The following is a 20,446-nucleotide window of genomic DNA, read 5'->3' as shown; positions in this document are numbered from 1 at the left end:
TGCCCAGCAGACAAGTCAAAACAAGAACATTTTTTCTAGCTGCTGCTACAGCAAGTCTCAGCCTGGGATCTCAGAAAATCACAGTGTACCTTCTGGTTAGCAGCTAATAGGAAACAATAAAGATTTAGGGTTCAGAATTTAATTGGCACTGATGCTGATGCAGGAAGAACAAACCACACACGGTTTACTCTTGTGAAGCTTTATTGATTCCTTTTTAAAAGGAAAGCTCTGATGAAAGTAAAAAGAGGCGTTTAATTTGCAAGTATTTCTACACAGTTTTTATTCTGAAATGTGCTTTTCTATCCTTCTCTATCCCTGCACAGTAAAAATGCCTTAAGATCTTCTAAATCAGAGACGGATACCGAAAAACAGAAGTCTAAGGTTGTAATTTCTACTGTTCATCTTGCTCATTTGCGTGGTTCTGGAGCTTTCTTCCAGGTTAATTTTACATCTTTCCCAAGGCTAATGTCTCATGTGCATTTGTAAGTATTTTTAAGATAATGTGACATTACCATATCCTCAAAATCTCCATCCCAGATTCTGATCTTTTAGCGACCCATTTCTAAGGATTAGATCTGGAATATCTCTCCTGAAGAGGTGCTGATATGAACTGAAGCTCCCTCTTTTTCTGACATTACCTCTATACCAAAGTCTAGAAGCAAAATCTTTATTTTGTCACTCATGCAACTGAACTTTTGGATTTCAGTGAGTAATGGGATTTTTCTTCAAGCATAGATTGATTCCATGCTTTGAGAGTCTGCAACAAGGTCAAAGATGAGCAGCAAGAATGAACTGCAGATGCTTTTAAATAACTTCCTGCTCCTGTGGCTTCCTTACAAATCATGATAGCGTTTCAGGTTATCATCACTGGCAAAACCACCATAGATGAACTTGTATCTAATAAATGGTGTCTCAGTCTCTACTTTCCAAAAAGTTTTTAATATTTAGGAAAGGAGTGACCTATTTCCCCTCCAGTCTGATCTGTCCATTTTCTCTATAGATTTGGTGACAGATTACACACGTCTCCTGCTCTGGGATTACAATTTAAAATGCCTGTCACTGTGACACCATGACCAGCAGCTCTTAGCTTTTTGTTGGCTTTCTGCCATCCCTGCAGTGTTTTTTCCTGCTGCTTTTCAGGAATTCGTTTTCATAAGACATCTGCAGGCATTTAGTAATGGCCTCTCATTTCAAGGGAATAGGATTTTACAGAAACTATTCCAAATATCCAAAATGAACACAAGACGAGGATCTTTAACACCCTGTCTTTAAAGTGGAGTATCCAAAGGTCTATTTTTGCATTCATGTGGAGAGTTTTTATGTTGCTGAGCTGGTTTTGCTGCTGGAGGAGGTCAGTCTGTGCCAGATTCCTGTCTGTACATTCTAGCTCATTTTCTACCCAAGAACCTTTTTGGTTCTTAGTGTGTCAGGACTGCTATTCATGCACGTGTTGCTTAAAAACACAACATAGTGCAACACAAATGCAACATAAATTCACCCTGTTTATTTTCAGCAGTCGTGCATTCCATGTGACTGTATACATAGATAGATTTCTGTCCCCTTTCTGATGGTTGCTGGGTAAGTGGCAGCTCACTGGCCCACAAGCTCTTTATAAAATGTTTTTCAGCTGCTTGTTGATAGTGTGCCTAAGCCTCACATACCCTGGTGTCGTGGTGGTGATTGCATTTTACTAAGGATGTTCAAAGACCTGACTTCTCTCTTAGAAAGTATTTGGTCTTTCAGAAAGGCCCATCCCCTTCTGGTGTATCTGTGTGAGTGCTAAAGGATTGTGTGTCCAATTGATTTGGAACATTTCTGACAAGAGAGACCAGGGAGGAAGTCCCCAAAGCTTTCCAGGTTGTGGTTGCTCAAGGCTGATCTTTTAGTTCCAGACACAACAAAAAAAGTGCTAATAAATCTATTCTTAAGTCTTTAAGTGCCTTTAGTCTGCCTGTTATATACCTTGATTTGTTAGATAGGCCTCTAATTATTTTCTTTCAAGTATTCTCATTTAGATAATGAGAGAGGTGATTATGATTTCACTGTCCTGTTTGAAACAATTTTAGGTGCAGGCAATCCTCTCAGTGCAGGTAAATGACCATCAAAATCTCTCAGTCCTTTCTTCAAGTTCCCAGGTTGTTATTGCTGGACTGTAACAGATTTGTCTTCTCCATCTCAAATCCGTGGACCCCATGATGTATGTGGATGCTTTCAGGGTCAAAGGATGCAACATCTCCAGTGGTGGATGTTCATCCTAAAAGGTAGAAGTAGTTCTGGAAACTCAACAAGATATAGCCAAAAGACCTGTTTTTTGGTAAAGGTCTAGACTCTTGTCTCTTGTGGAAACTTATTTCCAGGGGATATTGGGTTGTTTTCTGGTGCAGAGCTCTTGGATATCCCTTAGCTACCCAGTAAATCTTTATCATCTCATCCCATTAACCACTAGTGGAAACAAAGGGGTTTGCTACTCAAAGCAGCTCTTCTCTGTTGCTGTTAAGTAACTGTCCTTTCTGGTCAGAGGTTTCCTTTGCCATTGTTGCAGTGAGACAAAAATATCTTGAAGTATGTGAAAAAAATAAAGACTTGGTGTAACTCTCTTGTTGTTATAAGAGAGTAATAAAAAAGACTGCGTGAGCAGTTCATTACTCCTTTCCTTTCAAGCACTTTAAAAGAAAAACTGAGCTGAAAAATATTTCTTTGGGAGATACTGAAATACCTCATTAGGTCTTTCTTTTTATTGGCTATTAAGGTGATAATTCTGTAACAGGAATGAAAGTGAGGATGTATTTTGCTTTGATTTATAGAAATGTGTTAATTTGAACTGAACAGATCTTTTCTGATCTTAGTATTTGTTATCCAAGAGTATTGTTTTGTAATACATAGTTTCTAGGTTTATTAGTTATATTTTAGATAAAGGAATTCTGATGGTGAGTATGTTAATTCTGTGCAGTATTGGAGGTATTTTGGGGGGAATGAGTAGCCAAAACTTATTAATCTGTAGTTTAAGTAATTTTTTTTGTTGTTAAATGAAATAGTGTTCACTGCATATTTAATAGTTATAGAATTGCATGTCAAGCTAAGACTAGAAAGCACAGAGAAAATGATATGTATGTTTAATTAATTAACCTCTATTCAAATCTTTCCATTTCAGTGAGATGACAAGTTTGCACAATAAAATAGTGAAAACAGTCAGAATAGCTTCATATTAGCTCATTTTCTGAAGTGATCATTAAATTTTCTGTCGTTGTTCTGCAGCCTATGAATGGTAAGCTTTGTAAAGACTGCATTCTACAGGAGAGGTAACTCCCTGTAGTGTTTTGGTCAAACACTAAAGAAATTGCAGTTAGTTGTGTATTAAATATTGAGTCCTCTATCATGAAACAGCTTTGTGGTTTCAGCAGTGTGCGTTTCTGGATTATTCAAGCCAGACAATTCAACAAGGTGGCCACTGTTGAGGGTACAGTGAATAAACTCGTGTCGCGTGGAGAGAGACTCAGTTGTGCACTGCTCTTAGTGGAACAAGATAATGTAGTTTTTCTTTTAAAATTCTGCTATTCTAAATGTGATTTCGATATTGTAATTGTGATTTTCGATATCGAAATTTTTAATTTAAGCAGTCCAATTCCAAGTCTTGTTCAGGAAGGAGGCCTGAACTAGAGATTGCAGAACTGGGACCTTCACAGCACTTCTTTTCTTCAGAACAGAGTTGCTGTTTATAAAGACAATTTCCTCATTGGAGAGGCTTCCAGATAATTTTTGTCTCCAAATTCTTCTGCGTACCAGATCTGTAGAGTTCACAGTTACTGTTTATTTTCATTCTCCAGTAACACTTTCCCTTCACCCTCCCATGTCTGCACCTGTGTAGAACTTGGACTTCAGGTTTTCCAGTGTTGCTCTTGGCTTAGTATGTTTATTTTAACTGTTCCTAATATTTTTCTGTTACCTGATAACTTGACAACTTGAACCTTACTAATTTGCTTTCCCCATCGTCTTTTTATATTCTACAAGTACATATGACTCATGTAAACTTGTTCAAGTACTGACTTGTTTGGGGAAAGACTTAAATTAAAGAAATAAGAGCCAGACAGAATGCAGATTGGGGTTTTCAGTCAGGTTGCAGCTGCTTTTTTCAACTTTATTCTGCTTTTGAAGAAACACATTTAAACATGGTATAATATTCTAAAAATAGTATTATTTGTGAAACCAAACCAAATTTGTATGGCTTCTTTTGATAGAGATAAAAAAATCTGTATTTGGATTGCACCTTTGCCCAATTTGTTTTGTTAACTGAACAGAATTTTATCTCTGCTTCACTCAGAGTCTTATGTGTCTTTAACTTTTAAAAATCCTGGTAGCAGATCAATTTTCACCTGATTGTGGAAGAGAAAGACAAGGGTACAGATGGTAGTAATAATGATTCTTGTCCCTCATTCAGAAAACTCTGTAGTATATCTTCATCTATACTACCATTACTGTTAAACTACAAACTGTCAGTAAAAAGAAATGAAAGATGGTAGAGGTCTTAATATTTTTATATTTTTTTAGTTCCTGTGTTAAAAACCAAAAGCAAATCAAATATCTGATTTTTTTGTCATCTTGTTCTCTTGATTTTTTAAAAATGGGTTTATTAGAAACCTGTTTCATGTTGACTTTGAGTGCAAATAAAGATCTAACTCTTCTGAGATGGAACAATAAACTTCTGAAAGCTTTAAAATTGCTTCCAATGAAATTGTGTTTGGGACACAAGTACAGGGAAGCAGTGCTATGAAATAATATACTTTATAACATATAGAGGAAAATGTATAATTCTTGAACATGTTAAATATGTTCTACGTGAGAGATTTTTCTCTATCTTATTAAGTGAAGGAGGGGTGTTTTTTTGGGTGGAAGATTCCATAGTTAAAGATGTAAACCAGCAATTTCTTGCTTCTATAGCACAACATAGTTCAGAGCTGAGATTAGAGAAACCCTGTAGAGTGGCTAATACTTGAGGGCATCCCCAGCTAGAAAAGTATGTGAATTTAGGCATGGGAGGAAGGAAGGATCTGCTTTAAATTTAGTGTAGGGTCACTGAGTCTTAATGATAGATTAAACAAGGGAGGTGGAATAATGAATAGGGGTATGCAATGTGTAGCACTAATACCAGAAGTCCATGGTTTTCACTGGTTATTTAATGTCTTTTCCCATATGTTTCTGAATAGAGCAGGTTATGGCAGGGATGAGCTAAGGAATAGCTTTGTTAGTGAATTGTTAAATAGACTGAATTCTCTTTTTAAAAATATATGTGTGTATAGGAGAGCTGCTTGTTAATGGTATAATCAGGCACCTTACATGCATATACCTTAAATGTAGCAATATTAGTAACTGTACTTGTAATTAATGTGTGTATGTTGATATTAAGGCACACTGAGAAGATTTGCCTGCATAATTTTCTTTTCCATTGTGAAACTAACAGCCATCACTTGGTTAAAGCAAAAATTAATCTCAGATTATTTCTGAATGTTGTAAACCCCAAAAGAAGTGTTGATTTGGCAGACATGAAAATGAAATGGAGGATGTACCAAGAAATGTTTTTGTTAGTAGAAAGTTGACTGACAGCTCCATAAACCTTGTTTTATAGTTTATTTTATCTTGAATTCAGAATAACATGAATAGATTACCTATTCGAAGTCAACCACATCAAATAATTTATTAAATTCATACTGACAATGACTGAGAGAAGATATCACAGTTTACTTCAGAGTTCCTACAGTGTTTTCACATGTAAGAGTCTGCCAGCTACCTGATTCCAATAACCCAGGTGAAGCCAGGAAAGGCAGCAGTTGAGTTACTGATGGGTTTCTGGATGACCCATATTTTGTTTTGTGTGGTGATGATACCAGCAAGTCTTTAGAGAAAGTGCACTTTGCACATAATTTTTGCTTTGGGTAATTAATACAATGCACAAAACCTCTTATACCTGTGGCTCATCTTCCATTTTAGATGGACCTTGGTGGCTGGCCCTGGGAATAAAAGGGCTGCAGAGTGAGTCTACCCATCTCTCTTCACTAAGGAGCAGGCTTACTGTGACCTTTAAATCTAAAAGTGGTGGGAAGAGAGAAGTAAAACACTGAAGTTAGAGGTATTGAGGATTTCTTTGTGTGAAAGGACTGCACAACTCTCTGCATGTCTGTGATACTTTGCTTCATGAAATTCCTAGATTGAACTAATCCTCCATATCATATATAAATTTGCAAATATTTCCTAATTATTGACCATTTACAAAACTTTGAATAAATGTCATGTTGTCTCTAATAGCAGTAAAATATGGTTTTTATTGATTGTCTAGAGACAGTAAAAACACATGACAAAATGCTGATTTTGTGATGTTCTGTTTCTTAGACCAAAATTGGTAGGATTATCACTTAAAAAAAAAATAAGGATTGCTCTGAAGCACATATGGTTTATGCATTTTCTAAGACTGAATCAGGTTCTATTCTGAAACAGTTTTGGGTAGGAGTGGAGGAAGATGCTATTAGTCAATGAAATGTGTTAAGGAGCATATTTCTTGGAATTAGAATATGAGATTTGGGGGAGATGATAGGACCAAACTGAAAAGAAAATTTTAAGGGGAAGATTTGGGTTTATTTCTTTTTTTTTTCCTCTCTTTTTTTTTCCTCTTTCCTTTCCCCTGTATGTATACAAATGGTGCACTTTACTATGATTAAATGCAGCAAGAATTGGACATTTAACTTCCATTCTTCTCCTGACTAGATATGAGTGATTACTTTTGAAACTCCTGAAAATTGCCAGGTAGGGAAGTGACGAAAGACCAATACATGTATTTATCATGCTTGGGCTATTGCAGACCAGCTACTTTTTAAATGAAGATGAGGGTGTTTGACTTCAATTAAATTTGTCTAAAATTTTCTTTTGCTCAGAGCATGAGAACCATGAAAATGTAACAAATCTCCTTTCCACTGCAAGAGTCTCATTGACTATCTCTTTCACTTCTAGTGATAATTCGGACCCTAGAAATAATCTTTAATGTTCTTATGAGTGGGAGCCTGTGTCTGCAATAGTCACTGTACCATAACTTAAGACAACTAGTTCCTTAGAAAGGAAATGACGCAGCCAGGACAAGATACAGGAAAATGTGTTGCTGAGGAGCAATTTTTGTCACTGATTTCTGACAGAGGAAGTGAAACAGATTGTAAGACAGTAGCTGCAAAATTGCACTGATTTATGTAATAGTCTGAGTATATGCACAAGTGATGAGGACAAGGTGGGACCAGTCCTGTGTACCTGCTAGGCAGATTTTTTCTTACTTCCCAGCCTTAGTTCATATTTTACCATTACCCAGTAGTGACAGTAACTTCTGGTAAATCTCACAGATGTTAGGATGGACAGAATGTGTATTTAATAGTTTAAATTGTGTTTTCATACCAGTTTTAAATAGCTTGGATCAAAGTCTTGGTCATGTACTGAACGTCATGGTCAGTAAGTGTCAGGGTCCGTTTTCCTCCAAGTTACTGATTTCACCCCTGAGATCATTTATTAGGCCTATCCATTAAGTCTGCTAAGTATGGAATCCATATGAAAAGACTTGTCCCTTGACTCCTGATGATCTTTCATCAGGTTAACCCAGACACAAACTGTTACCCTGGTACAGGGTACCTCTGTTGCACTTAGTGGACCAGCTGTTTCAGCTAGTGCTTTTCTGTGGCTTTCTTTAGCTCCAGAGATCACAGAACTGATCTTAATTGCTCTTTTCTGATTTGATTTTTTTCCATGTCTTTATCCATATCTCTTACTCCTAGAGATACCTTAATTCAGATTCCATATTGTTTTATCTGTCTAGCTTCAGCTGTCTTACAGGCCTGGGCTGCAGCAGAGTCCAAAATAACCCCCTGGGCGTCACAGAATTTTTCTGTCGTGCTTTGTGAAGCACTCTGAAATCTTCTGGAAGGTGTTAACTCAAAGTAACATTTTATGTAGTGAAACTAAGATCTCATTCTTCCTGCCAGATGTAGGATCTCACAGGAGTGTAGTTCCCCAGAGTTTGTTCCACTATGTTTAAAGGGTCCTAAAATGTTAATTTTTAATGGAAGCAAGATAGCAGATATTTGGCAATTTATCAGCATTTCAGTATGTAAATCAACTGGAATTGGGACCTTGGGAATAAAAACATTAGAAACTATATTTACCCTTCATATTGCAGCTGAATGTTTTGTCAAAAGAGTAGTTACCTGTTGACAGTGATCTGGTAGTAGATGACTGAGTAGCAGTCTGAGTAGCAGTTACATGTTGTCTTTCAGAATGTGTAGAGAGATCAGTCAAAAGTTTCCACAGAGCAGTGTTTTGTCATTTAGGCTACTAATAAAGTGTATTTTCTCAAATGAACATTCCTACTGAATGGAAAAACAAACTAGGACTTTCAGATGTATCTTTTCTGTGTCAGTGCACTGTATGTAGAACAAGCAAATAAGTGAACTTCAAGTATTATCATTGATTTTATTTTGTTAGTAGAAGTCTTTAAGGCATTTTCAAATAAATTTGTAAAATTGTTTTGGCAGTAAGTCTTTGTTGTTTGATCTCTTTTAACCCTAATCACATCTTCCTTTCAATCTCTAATGTCACAGCCAGCTCACACTCTAATTCTTTCATACCCCATTTCAACCTCATGCTTGTGTGCTGCTAAAATTATTTTTTTCCTGTGGGTTGTTTTTTCCCCCCCCTTTTTTTTTCAAATACTCGTGTCCCTTGCCTCAATTTCTTAAGAATGTGTTTTCCCTTCTTCTTCTATAGGAATTTGTTTCTTCTTTTAACCTCCTATTAAAAAATTCAAAGGGTCATGCAGTTTTAGGTTCAGAGGGGATTATCACAATTAGGTCTCCTAGGCACTACAAGCAATGAATAATAATAATTATGTGGGCTGAACCTTTGTGCAGTGCAGGCCATATAGCAGCAACCAGTAACTTCTGCATCAAGTTCAGAAGATTGTAACTTGCATTTAGCAATAATTCTGTTCTAGAAGGATAGCTAATTTTAGGGATTTAAAGGTGGAGATCAGCAAAGAGATTTCTTTATTTCACAGAATTAAAATATAGATGTAGGCTGTCAGAAAACTGAGGCATTGAGAATAAAACCAGTATTTTAAAGACAGATAGTTGTATATAGAATTTGAATATAGTGAATAATATAATATAGTGAATATACTCAACATTTGCCATATGCTGTGGCCCAGGAAAAGGCTGATCCAAAGCAGAGGCAAAAAGTAGTGTCTTGTAGTTTGAAGAGAGTTCAGATTAATTCTCAAACCTTGTCTGGACAGGAGGCTGAGGTTGGGAAAATATCTTGCTAAATATTTGAGGGTTTGGAACATCCATCTTTTCAGATTATATTGTAGGTGTGTAAATATATATATAATGCATGAGGCACTCAGAAGTTCACATGTCAGAAGTTTCAGTAGAGTTTAGTTGTAACCTTGCTTTTATTTTCTGTTTCAAAATTTGCAAGTTTCAACCACAAAAATACGCCAGTATTACCCAAGGATGCATTTTATTGTGGGTTGTAGTGTTAAGAGATACACTTGGCATAGATCCATTAAAAAAGGCCAAATGACATCCAAGAAGAGTTGGTTTAGAATAGGAGATCTAACAAATGAAGTCAAGGATAATGAAGTATGAATAATTGTGAAATCTATGAAAGTAATTTATTCACAGTGTTATTTCTGTTGCTAAAAGGAAAGTGCCAAAGGCTTCTCTTGCAAGCATTTACAAAATCTAATGAATCTTAAGTGTCACTGCATTTAATGAAATCATTCCCAAGCTGGATGAGCTTCTCAAAAAAACTTCTAGTTTAGAAAATTTTTAAAATTATTTGATTCAGTGTTACAACTCAGAAGAATAGTTGCTCAAGGAGGCTGTAAAGTGAGTAGGGAGTGTCTTGGAAGGTGGGTCTTAGCTGTAGAACAAGAGGACAGAACACAGCCAAATAGCTTAGGAATAAAACAGGTTTTTTTCCTCTTAATTTAAGACATTTAAAATTTGCCAGAAGTACTTCACATAAGTAATTCAGACTAGTGCAGTCCTCAAGAATGTACAGGGGTGAAATGAAAGTAGTGGGTGTTGGTTTTTGGATTTTGCTTGGTGACTCACTATGATGGGTGTAAATCTTGGGGAATGAGGCTGTAAGTGTTTAGTTGGGGAGTAAAGAATCCATATGCCTTTCTGGAAGTGGTGCTGGTTCCTTATATTTAGTACCTACTTGTCCTAAAAGAGCTGGGTTTTTTTACTAAAGTATTGTGGTGAATCATCTCTCTGTTATTGTTGGATTCTTTATTATTATTATTATTATTATTATTATTATTATGGATTCTTTCTCCTGAAAGTTTTCCTCCGTCCACTATTTAAAAATACACAACAGCATAGTAATACATTAACTTTGTGTTTAATTATCCAGCCACTTAATCTTTCAAAGTAGTTCCCTGTTTCTCCTTGCCTCATCTCTCAAACTGAACATAGTGTTTACCTTAAAGTATTCATTTAATCCCTAGATATATGAAGTTCTTACTCCACTTTTCCAACCATGAGAGGCAAAATTCATATGCTTCAATCTCCTTTCCAGATATTGAAATGAAAGAGTTGGAAACAAAAAACCAAAATGTATTTGCTGGTTTTTGCTCAGTGTTTAATATCTAGTCTTGAGTTGAATTCTTATCAGCATTGTCACAAAAAATAGCACATTACTTGCCAGGCCTAAGTTAATTTGGAATGATTTCACCAAGGTTTCTAATGAAGCTATTGGCACAAGATTTACTGAGTGCTACAGTGCAATACAACCCATTTTTAACAGTAGTTTAAGCTCGGTTTATTTGGGTTGAACACTTTTCCGTACACGCTAAAGTGAAAGTTGGATCCATTAGTGGCGTTTCTGTACATAAAATGTGTTTAGTTGCAGGAAAATAGTACACAGAAACTTAGCAGAAAATTTTCTATTGATTTTTTTTTCCCCTCTGTGTGTTGTAACTCACTGATGAATTCTGCTTTGTATGTGTCTGATGTACAGTGGACATTCAGGTTCTCTTAGAGCTGTTTAGGAAGGTTTGAAATTGCATATTGTTTTTAATTTGAGAATGAAACAGTCCTAATCAGAGGGAAGAGATACTACTTTCAGGAAGTGTACACATTTTGGTGCTTTTATTTGTTTCAGTTTTACTTGTCATAATAGAATAAGCAAGTAATGTATTTCAGACATTGAATTAAAATGTATTATCCTAGAATTTATTCTGCATTAAACAAGAAACAAGGTCTCAAAGTTTTAGTCTACTAAAGGAGAAAACCTAATAAATAAAGACCAGAATATTTTTCAGAGGTATTAAAAGCAAGAATAGTAATTTAGAAGAAGAGCTATGAAATAAAAAACCTAATTAGAGAATGTATTGTAAAGCACACAATTGAGTTCCTATGCATTTCATAAAAGTGCTGAATCACAACTGACTTTTGGCTGGTAGGCTTGGGCAGGTGAGGTTTTCTTTTGCATTCAGCATATAGATTTTAAATATTTACATTGGAAGTGTATTTTTTTCCTTTAGATTACAACAGAGTGAATGGAGTATGTGTAAAGGTAAATATCATAGAGAGTCTTCCTTAGAGAGTTTCAGTGGTATAAAATCTGTGAGAGGTAGATGCTGCTATTTAAAAATAGCCCAATTATGATATCTTAATTCACTAATTGAAAGCATTCCATAGTTTAAACTTCAGTCAGGTGCTATGTCTTTGGAATTGCATTACTATTTCTAAAGTAAAGCCTACACTAAAATGAAAATTTGATTATTTAAATAACCTTCATTTTTTATTTTTTAATATAGTTTTTTGTGTTATGTATTGGAAATACAAGAATGCAAACAAAATTGTGAGTGGAGCAGATTTATGCCATTCCCCTTAAAGGAGTCTTGGGTGCTGATGTCAGTGGTGGTTCACACAGTACATTACATTACTCTGCATGAATATATCCTACCTGTGGATTGTTGGCTAAAAATTACTGCACATCTCACTTCTTAAAGTTAAGAAATTCAGGTTTTTGTTGATTTTTTGATATCCTTTTCCTGATAAAATGCAAAATACTTTTCCTCTACAGTGAGAAAATTTTAAGTATGGATCACTCACTTACTTTGATTTGTTATTTTCTCTCCTGACATCTTCAGTTTGTGTGCTTCGCTTTTCTATTACTATGGACCAGGTCTGTTGCAATAGGCTGTGGGAGAGATACTGATTCAGAAAATCTTCCTCTATAGTTTTACATCTCTGTATTTACGATAATGCTTAGTAGTCCATAGTTAACTGAAATTACCCTTTAATCTGACCTGTCTTTTTGTTCATGGCTATTGATAACATCGCTGTCCTTTCAAATTCACCATTTTATTGCCTTTCACAATTCTCTGTGCTTAAAAACTTGGAAGATTCTGTCCCTGCTTCCCTTGTATTCCTGCCAGATTCCCAGTGCCCTTTGCTATCTGTCAGTGGAATTTTGCCTGGCAGGGATGTTAAAGGCTTTCCTCTATAATCTTGAAGCCTGTCACTTCATCTGGGTTTGGCTCCTTTCTTTCCATCTTTCTTCACCAAAATGCTCTGCTTGCTTTGCACCTCTTTCTGTCGTTGCCCCATCTGTATCGTTGCTGTCTCCTAAAAATGTTGGTTCCTTGTCTTGGCCCCTTCTCTGTTACAATGTCAAAGTCAAGATTCTCTCTGTACTATCAGTGCCCTGTGAAACCTTGGTCTGTCTGCATCTGATCTCATTTCCCTGCGTCCCCCAACTCACATTCCACATTCCTCACAGTCCTCTGACTTTATTGCTCCTTTTGTCTGCCTTTCATGCACTCATTTTTGCACTGTCTTTCATGCTGCCTATGTGCCTGGAACAGTCTTTAGCATCTCAGCCAATTTACAGCTTTGCATAAATTATATTTAATAATAAGACTAACAAAAGTTCATTATCTACATTATTTCAATTAACTTTGTACCTGCATAAGCAGAAAACAGCCTGAGGGAAAGTACTGTTAAACTGTGTTGTGATTTGTTGTGATTCAAAGATACAGATTCAGGCATGGCAGTTCTTTGATGATTCAGCATAAATTTAATTTTTTAAAATTACTTACTAAGTGTTAGATTTTTTTTTTTTTGACAATAGATTTCAGATTTTCCTAATTCAGAGGTAAGAAAATAGCTGCTTACTCTTGCTAAGTAAAACCACCAGAGGATTGTCATCATCAAATTACCTGGTAGAGACTTTTTGCCCTGTGATGCATTTTGCTTCATTTTATCCTTACTAATGTGAATGTGGAAGGACTTTGAATGTTGTATTAATTTCATATCTACAAATAAAGGATATCTTTTCTGTTTAACCTTACTTTTAAAGCAACATACTCATCTGCTTAAAGGAACCAGTGAAAGATAAGACAGTAACACCACCTATATCTGGGAAGTTTTCTGTGTGTTGGCTACTTTGACATACGGGTTTTCTTCAAATATTAAATCTTGTTTAATATTTTAACTCTCTTCTAAAACCAGTGAAAATGACCAGAAGGTTAAACTTCATGTGGTTTTCCAGCATCATTGTATAGCTGCAAGGCAGGGCATTCTGCAGGAATAATGATTTTCCAAGTAAAACTTCATCTGAAATATACGGGGGTATTTTTTTGGTTTAAATGGTTGTATTGATACTGTTCACAGCTGAGTTGTGAAACCAAATAGATGTGCCTTTAATTTGTTTTTAAGTGATCTCATATATTCTGGAGATGATAATCTGAAGGGTGGCTGCCATAGTAATGTGCCAGTCACCATGGCATCTGAACATTATGAAAAGAAATTCTGGGCTGCACAAAGACAATGCCACCAATTCGTATTTCAGACTGATCAAAGGTGGGAGACCAAAAAGTTTGCCAATAAATGTAGCTCAGTGGATGCCACTACAACTTAGAGTTTGCTTTACACAAATTCAGGAAGATTTTGGTCCTCTTTTTGCCTCCTATTGAATTTATAAGTAAAAGCCTTAACACCAACTTTGTCTGTTTACTATGCTTTTTTTTCAGTTGCATTAAGAGTGTGGCTGTAGATTTTTATTTCATTGGCCCAGTGAAGGAGCAGTTTATGGTTCTGCTTTGTGTGAATCTTCAGAACTTTTTCCTCCTTATGGAATTTTTAACTTTAAGCTGAAATTAAGTCAGTTAATGAAGAGAAAGGGTTTTCTGTGCTCAATTGGTAAATATTCTAATCTCTGAAACATTTTACAATCTGCTTTCGTAATAGTGTTCTAATTATCAAACAAACCTAAAATTAAATAGTTATTTAAAAGCAAGTTTATTTTATCTTAAATAATTGATTGTGGCTTGTTGTTTGAAAGAGGACTGCTTTGGCATGAATTCCAAATCCAGTTATGATCTTAACTCAAGCAGTTTGTTTAATCAAACATTACTCTAATCAGTCTTACATGGTCCTCTACCCAGCCAGGCCTGTCTATAACAACTGGTTTATTCTGCGACGAGTTGCTCAACAGATGTCATTCTGGTAGAATAATGCAGCAGAATACTTGTGCATTGGCTAAAATTACTTCAACTTTGATCACTTTTGTCCAGCACATCAGTCTGGCATTGTGCTTTATACCAACATAACACTTTACCCCGAGCATGCCTTTCAAGCTTAGAATAGCAGAGGAATGTTATTGAATTCAGTGCAGTTACAGATGAGTTAATGAAAGAAGGGAAATACTGTTTTTTTCATAATGCCTTTCTGTTGTACTTCGGAATTAAAAGGGAATTTGAGGAATGTGACTTCCGAGTTACTTATTTTTACTTCTGAAGGCTTTTTGAAAACAGTGTTATGCAGTCCCATTGATCCCATGTTTCTGTAAATAAGTTTCACTTGTTATTTAAAAATAGCTCCTTTTAGAGTTTTATATTGTGAAAATAATATTAATAAGACTTTCTGATGTGTAAGTGGACAATAAATATCTCACAGGGACAGTTTATCCTGGTTTTTAATGCAAGAAAACTAAACCAGCAAAAACCATATTCTTGTGATCACAGGTCAGAATTGCTACATTTTGATGGGCTGTTGTGGGGTCAGTACAGAGTAACATCTCTACCTTGATACTAAGCTGTCAAGGATACTAAGAGGAAGCACTAAAATGAAGTCCACTTGTAAATTTTTTTTAGTTAAAATATAGATGTAATTTTTTTTAATTGAAGCAGAGCTACCAGGTCAGTCTCCCTGTGAAAACTGCTGAACAAAACCAATATTAACATAAAGGGTATCGTGTTATCAATTTACCAGTTTTAGAAAAAATTGAGAGATAACTTAAGGATTCTAAAACATACAATGAATGTAAAGCTGAGCTGAAAATCCAACCCAAATATATGTTATGATACTGAAATGTTCAGGTAAGGAACCCACATAGTCTGAATTTCATCCTTTCGTGAGATACAGACTCAAGAGTTGGGAGTATTATATCTTACTCTTGGATGATAAACTGAAGCGCTTCTTTTCCATTTATTTGTGCAGAATATTTATGTTAATAAAGCTTTGAGTTGAGAGTATTGAAATTATTATCTGCATAGTCTAGGTATTACATCTATCCATAAATGTGAGACAGTTCCTCACAGTTTTTGCTAAGGGACACTTAATTAGTATGAAATACTTCTACTAAAAGTAGTGAGAATGAGCAGCAGTAATTGAATGGAAGATCTGAAAATACAGTAAGAGCACTGTACTTTGTGTTTGATCTTGGTATGTTCTCCATTGTATGTATTTGTTGGCAAACTTGCAGCCATGCCACTGAAGAGTCTTTTTGAAGAATTTTGCCCAAATCAACATTTTTGAGCAAGAGGATGTGTGGAAATCCCTGCCTCATCCCTCACCCTCCTCAGGATCTTTACAATCATTAGAACAATTATTTCACCACTTAATGTCTGCACAGATATTCTTCATTAATATACTGGTGTGCAAAATTTGAGAGAAAGGGTCCATGCAGCCTTTCTCTCTAAAGACAATCCAGATAAAGTTTTGGTGCTCTTTCATTATGCAAACATATTTGTGGATGAATGTGTACTGCCAGATGTTTCACATCCATCCTGTACTAAAATTGAATTACAAATTTCAAGGGAACATATGTACATTCCATATGTTTATATTACCCTACTGTGGAGTCAAACCTCAACTGTGCTTCAGTGCTCAAGCTATGGCAAGTACTCATTTAATAGGCAGGATCAAATGATATCAGATGTTTTTGTTTTATTGTATTATCTTCCTGAGAATGGTAGTTTAGAATCATCTTTCATTAATTATTTGAATATGAAACCTTTATCCTGTATGGGCTATGTTAGTATTCACCATTTTTACAAACTTCAGCTTACTTCCTGATTTTTGTAAACTACTTTTCTGCTCAGAAAAAGTTGTTAAATTGAGGTAAGTACACTAGACTGCAAGCAGGGTGCTAACTCATATCTTTTTCTGCTGACAACTATAACATATTTTTTTCAGTTGCTTTTGTCAGTATCGTATGTAAACCTATGGACCAGATCTGAACCTTTGAGTGTTGAAGGAACCAGTTATACAGTAGTTAGAAAAAATAAAAATAAAAAAGTTGGGGTATGTTGAAAACACTGCAGTTTGCCTGTATTGCTTTTGCTACAGCATATTCTGATTTTTTTTTTAATTTTTATTACCAGGTGAAGCGGAATGTGTATGACCTGACCAGTATCCCTGTCCGTCACCAGTTGTGGGAAGGTTGGCCGCCTTCTGCCACAGACGACTCAGTGAGTACCTTTGGTTCTCATTTCATTTCTTCCTGCAAATAGCTGATTTGACTTGAATTTTGATGAAAGTCAGTGACTTTTACTCTTACATGCCATAACTTAACATTACAGACACTCTAGAGCTTTATCTTGAAAGATACAAATACTGAAAATTCAGATTATTGAAGTACATGGAAATCATTCATGTGTATCAGATTCGGTGCATGTTTTAGATGAGGAGATGTGTTCTAGACTGAAGCCAAGCTGGCACAGCATTTTGGAAGTTGAAGAAGTCTATGGCAGTGATTGAACTTCAGGGAAAAAGTCCTGGGTTTTATGTGTGCTCTGCATGCACATCTAGATATTTTACCAAGTTAGTTCACCACGTGTATGCTTGATCCTCTGCCTGGCTTCAAAGCAGGAGATGTTCCTGCTGAAATCAGTGAGGAGTCACTGTTGATGACAGAATCCACTGGCTGTGAATTGCTTCAAAATCATGAAATTGTGGGACTTACCTGCAGAATTCCCTTAAATACTGCACTTGCTTCCTTGCATGGTTGTCCTTACAGCATATTTTTCAGCACATCTTTCAGGTTTGCTCAGATAATTTTCGTATGGTGGTATGTTCCCAATGGCAGCTAGTGAGGTCTGCTTTTATTTAGAAAAAACCAAAATAAACTAATCCACTAAAAAATGCCTAAGAGGCTGAAATTATTATGTAGTTATGTTGTATGTAGATTTTGTGACCTGAGAAAAACGTATAAAAATAAAGTTTTTATATTTTTATAGAATCATTCATAAACTGTGGGTTGAACCTGAGTGTTCTACGAAGTGAAAATGCAATTAGGGGTTGCTTTCTCTAAATATTGCCATTATCCTTGATGCAATACTTTCCTACTTGTTTCTGCTCTCTTTTTGTAAAGGGAGAGTTCCTGTTTGATTATGGCTGCTGCTTTTTTTGCTCTGGATAAAGGATTTAAGCCAATTAAAAAAAAAAAAAAGAAACAAAAAACAAAGACTGTCTAGATTTCTAATATACTTGTAAAACATATCTGTGGTAGTGTTTGCAGAAACAGCAGTTGAGAAAGGTGGGTAAATCTCTGTCCGTGTATTCAAGAGCCTATCTGGGCTGATAGATGCAATATCTGAAATAACAGCATGGTGTCATGTGGTAATTACACTCTTTGAAATGTGGATCCATTTTAACATTTTATTAGTTTACATTAACCCAAAAAAGAATTGGAAACTCAACACTTCTAATCTGTTTTCCCACAGCTGTTCAGTTTTCACGTGTTTTTTCCCCCCTCTTTTCTTTTGAATGGGATACCTCACGTATGTAAAACTCATAAATCTGTTATAAGTCTGTTTTTACAAGTGACATTGTTGCAGGTGAATCTTTCCCCTTTTCATCTTTAATGAAATTGGTGAATGTTGAGTCATCTGCTCTGAAGCAGAGGAGTCCTCAAAGCTCACTGCGAGTCTGGTGGAGCTGGAACTTGTCAGCTGTGTAAACAGATTTGAATGTGTTGCCAACAAAAATATAATTAATTTCTCTCTAAAATTAGAGGCCACAGCTTACTATTTATAAAGATTTAATGTTAGCAATGCCTGTCTGCGGTTCTGTGATCTGAACATTTTTTCCTTTGCAAATTAGAAATATTCAGTAATAATTACTTTAGTAATTAGTGATGATCTCTTGAGTTCAGTGGCAAATTTTTTAAAATCAGTTTTTCCGTCATGAGTTTTTAATTTGCTGCATTGTAGTATAGTGCCCCATTGCAATTAAGGAGTTAAAGAAAGACTTGATTAAAATACTTTTTCATTTGCATGTTATGCAGCATAAGAAATACTTTGTAATACCACGGGAGGTTTTTTCAGTGCAGTTCTCGTTAACCTTTGGCTTAGCAAACAGGACAACTAAATAGACCTGGCATAATTGGATTCCTGTATCATCTTGAGTCTCTTATGAACCTGACAGACTACAGTCTTCTGACATTATCAGGAAATTTAGTGGAGTCAATAGTAATTTAAAACATTGTTGCTTCGTCTCCCCTTAGAGTTAAGATACGTTCTCTGCTCGTACTATCTAATGGAATATGGGATACTGTATGAATTGTCAATAACTCTTTCAGATCCTTTTGCACACTTTCACCAGGGAAATGGGTATCAAAACCTCCACACGCAGGAGAATGTTTTCATGCTGTGACAGTTTGATTGTGGGAAACAAGGCGTACATAGGCCGTGGAAATCTTGTTTCACCGTTCGGCAAGGACATGTTTTTAGCCTTTATTGTGCCCGAATAATTTTAACACCACAAATTATATCTGTTCTGCTTATTAAAGCGCAAGCAATGTAAATGTATGAGTTTTAAAACATTATTTTTTTTTAACGAGTTTACATAAGTAAAACTTTAGTACAGTCAAAGGCTTAGTTTATCTACTTTTGTGTATATATCATTAGATATAGTGATGTCTTGAAGATTGTCCTGGAAAATAAAAAAAAAAAATTAATTTGATTTATATCAAATTCATTCACAGTTTGTTCTCAATTTTCATTTGGGATTTTGTAACAACCTTAACATTGCATAGCTTGTAAAATGAGAACCATACCAGAATAATATACTAACATTTCTAAAGTGCATTCCATTTCTTTTTGCTATATTGGCTGAACTTGTAGACTTTCACTGATAGTTACTACTACTGTCAAGTAGAATGAGCGACTTTCAAATATGTGTGCATTGAAAAAAAAAATCTGTCGTAGGTGGTGTTTTAGTTACAGTTTTTACATGGGAACATTGGGATTTTATTTATATAAGTACAGGTGACTTTTTGGATAGTAGCTTTATACAGGTATGTTTGAGGTAAAGCCTTTTTTCCCTATGAGGTCACTGTTTTTATTTCAGTAGAGTGAGTTGTTGTCTGTGACATTTCTGTTGTTTTTTTGGTAGCACGGAACAATGCCCAGCACAAGAAGAAGGAGAGGGGTTACTTTTGTGCTGCTTTTGTTCCTGGTATTTAAGCTAAAGATTTTTTCTTATTTGGTTCATTGTTTTAAGTTTGGCACAGCAATGAGAAATTCTGCTTCTTCCTGAGTAACAACACTGAGCATGTCAAAATGGAATGTATTCCCTCATTAAAAGACGTAAAAGTTTTAGGATGGAGTCTGAGAGTGGGAAGGGGGAGAGAGGCAAAGCCAGAAGATGAAGCTCGGTGTTGTAACTGTGCCCTTGCACACAGAGCCTCTACAGAGGAACATCCATCCTTCCACCTGCTACCGGTAGCACTTTGTTCCCAAAACAGTATGGTCAGTCAAGAGCTTGTATCCTCATTTCAAGAGAAGTAACCCTACTTCTTCGTTGCATAGATAAGCCACTGGGTATTTGTTCAGGCAGAAGTAGGTCTGTGCTGACAAGTTACTCAGCCATACTGCTGAACAATCATGTTTCAGGTGGGACACGGATGTTGCCACTGGCGTGTTGAGGTTCTGCGTCATCTCCTGTGAGCATGACCACTTTCCATTCTGTGATGGTCGCAGCAGATGTGGTTGATGTTCCTTAGCTGGGTTTATTAGAGAATTCTGGGCTATAATCAAAAATCTCAGATGCTTATGTATGATCTAATTAGCACTGCTGTTATATTTAGCCGTTTCATTGCTAAGTACTAAGCACAGTGTCTA

General features: G+C 35.8%; 1 protein-coding gene across 1 annotated transcript in view; it reads left to right on the top strand.

Annotated features, from left to right (window-relative positions):
• Window positions 1-20,446, top strand: part of FAF1 (Fas associated factor 1) — a 156,730-nt gene that overhangs the window by 64,345 nt on the left and 71,939 nt on the right. Inside the window, exon 8 of the mRNA XM_050306833.1 lies at window positions 16,706-16,792. Coding sequence (XP_050162790.1) covers window positions 16,706-16,792 — 87 coding nt within the window. The remainder of the gene's footprint in view (window positions 1-16,705; window positions 16,793-20,446) is intronic.

This window comes from Myiozetetes cayanensis, unplaced genomic scaffold, assembly GCF_022539395.1.
Source record: "Myiozetetes cayanensis isolate MyiCay16 unplaced genomic scaffold, myiCay2020 scf12, whole genome shotgun sequence".
NCBI lineage: Eukaryota > Metazoa > Chordata > Aves > Passeriformes > Tyrannidae > Myiozetetes > Myiozetetes cayanensis.
Note: the sequence above shows the minus strand (reverse complement) of the source record. Positions and strands in the feature narration are given on the sequence as shown.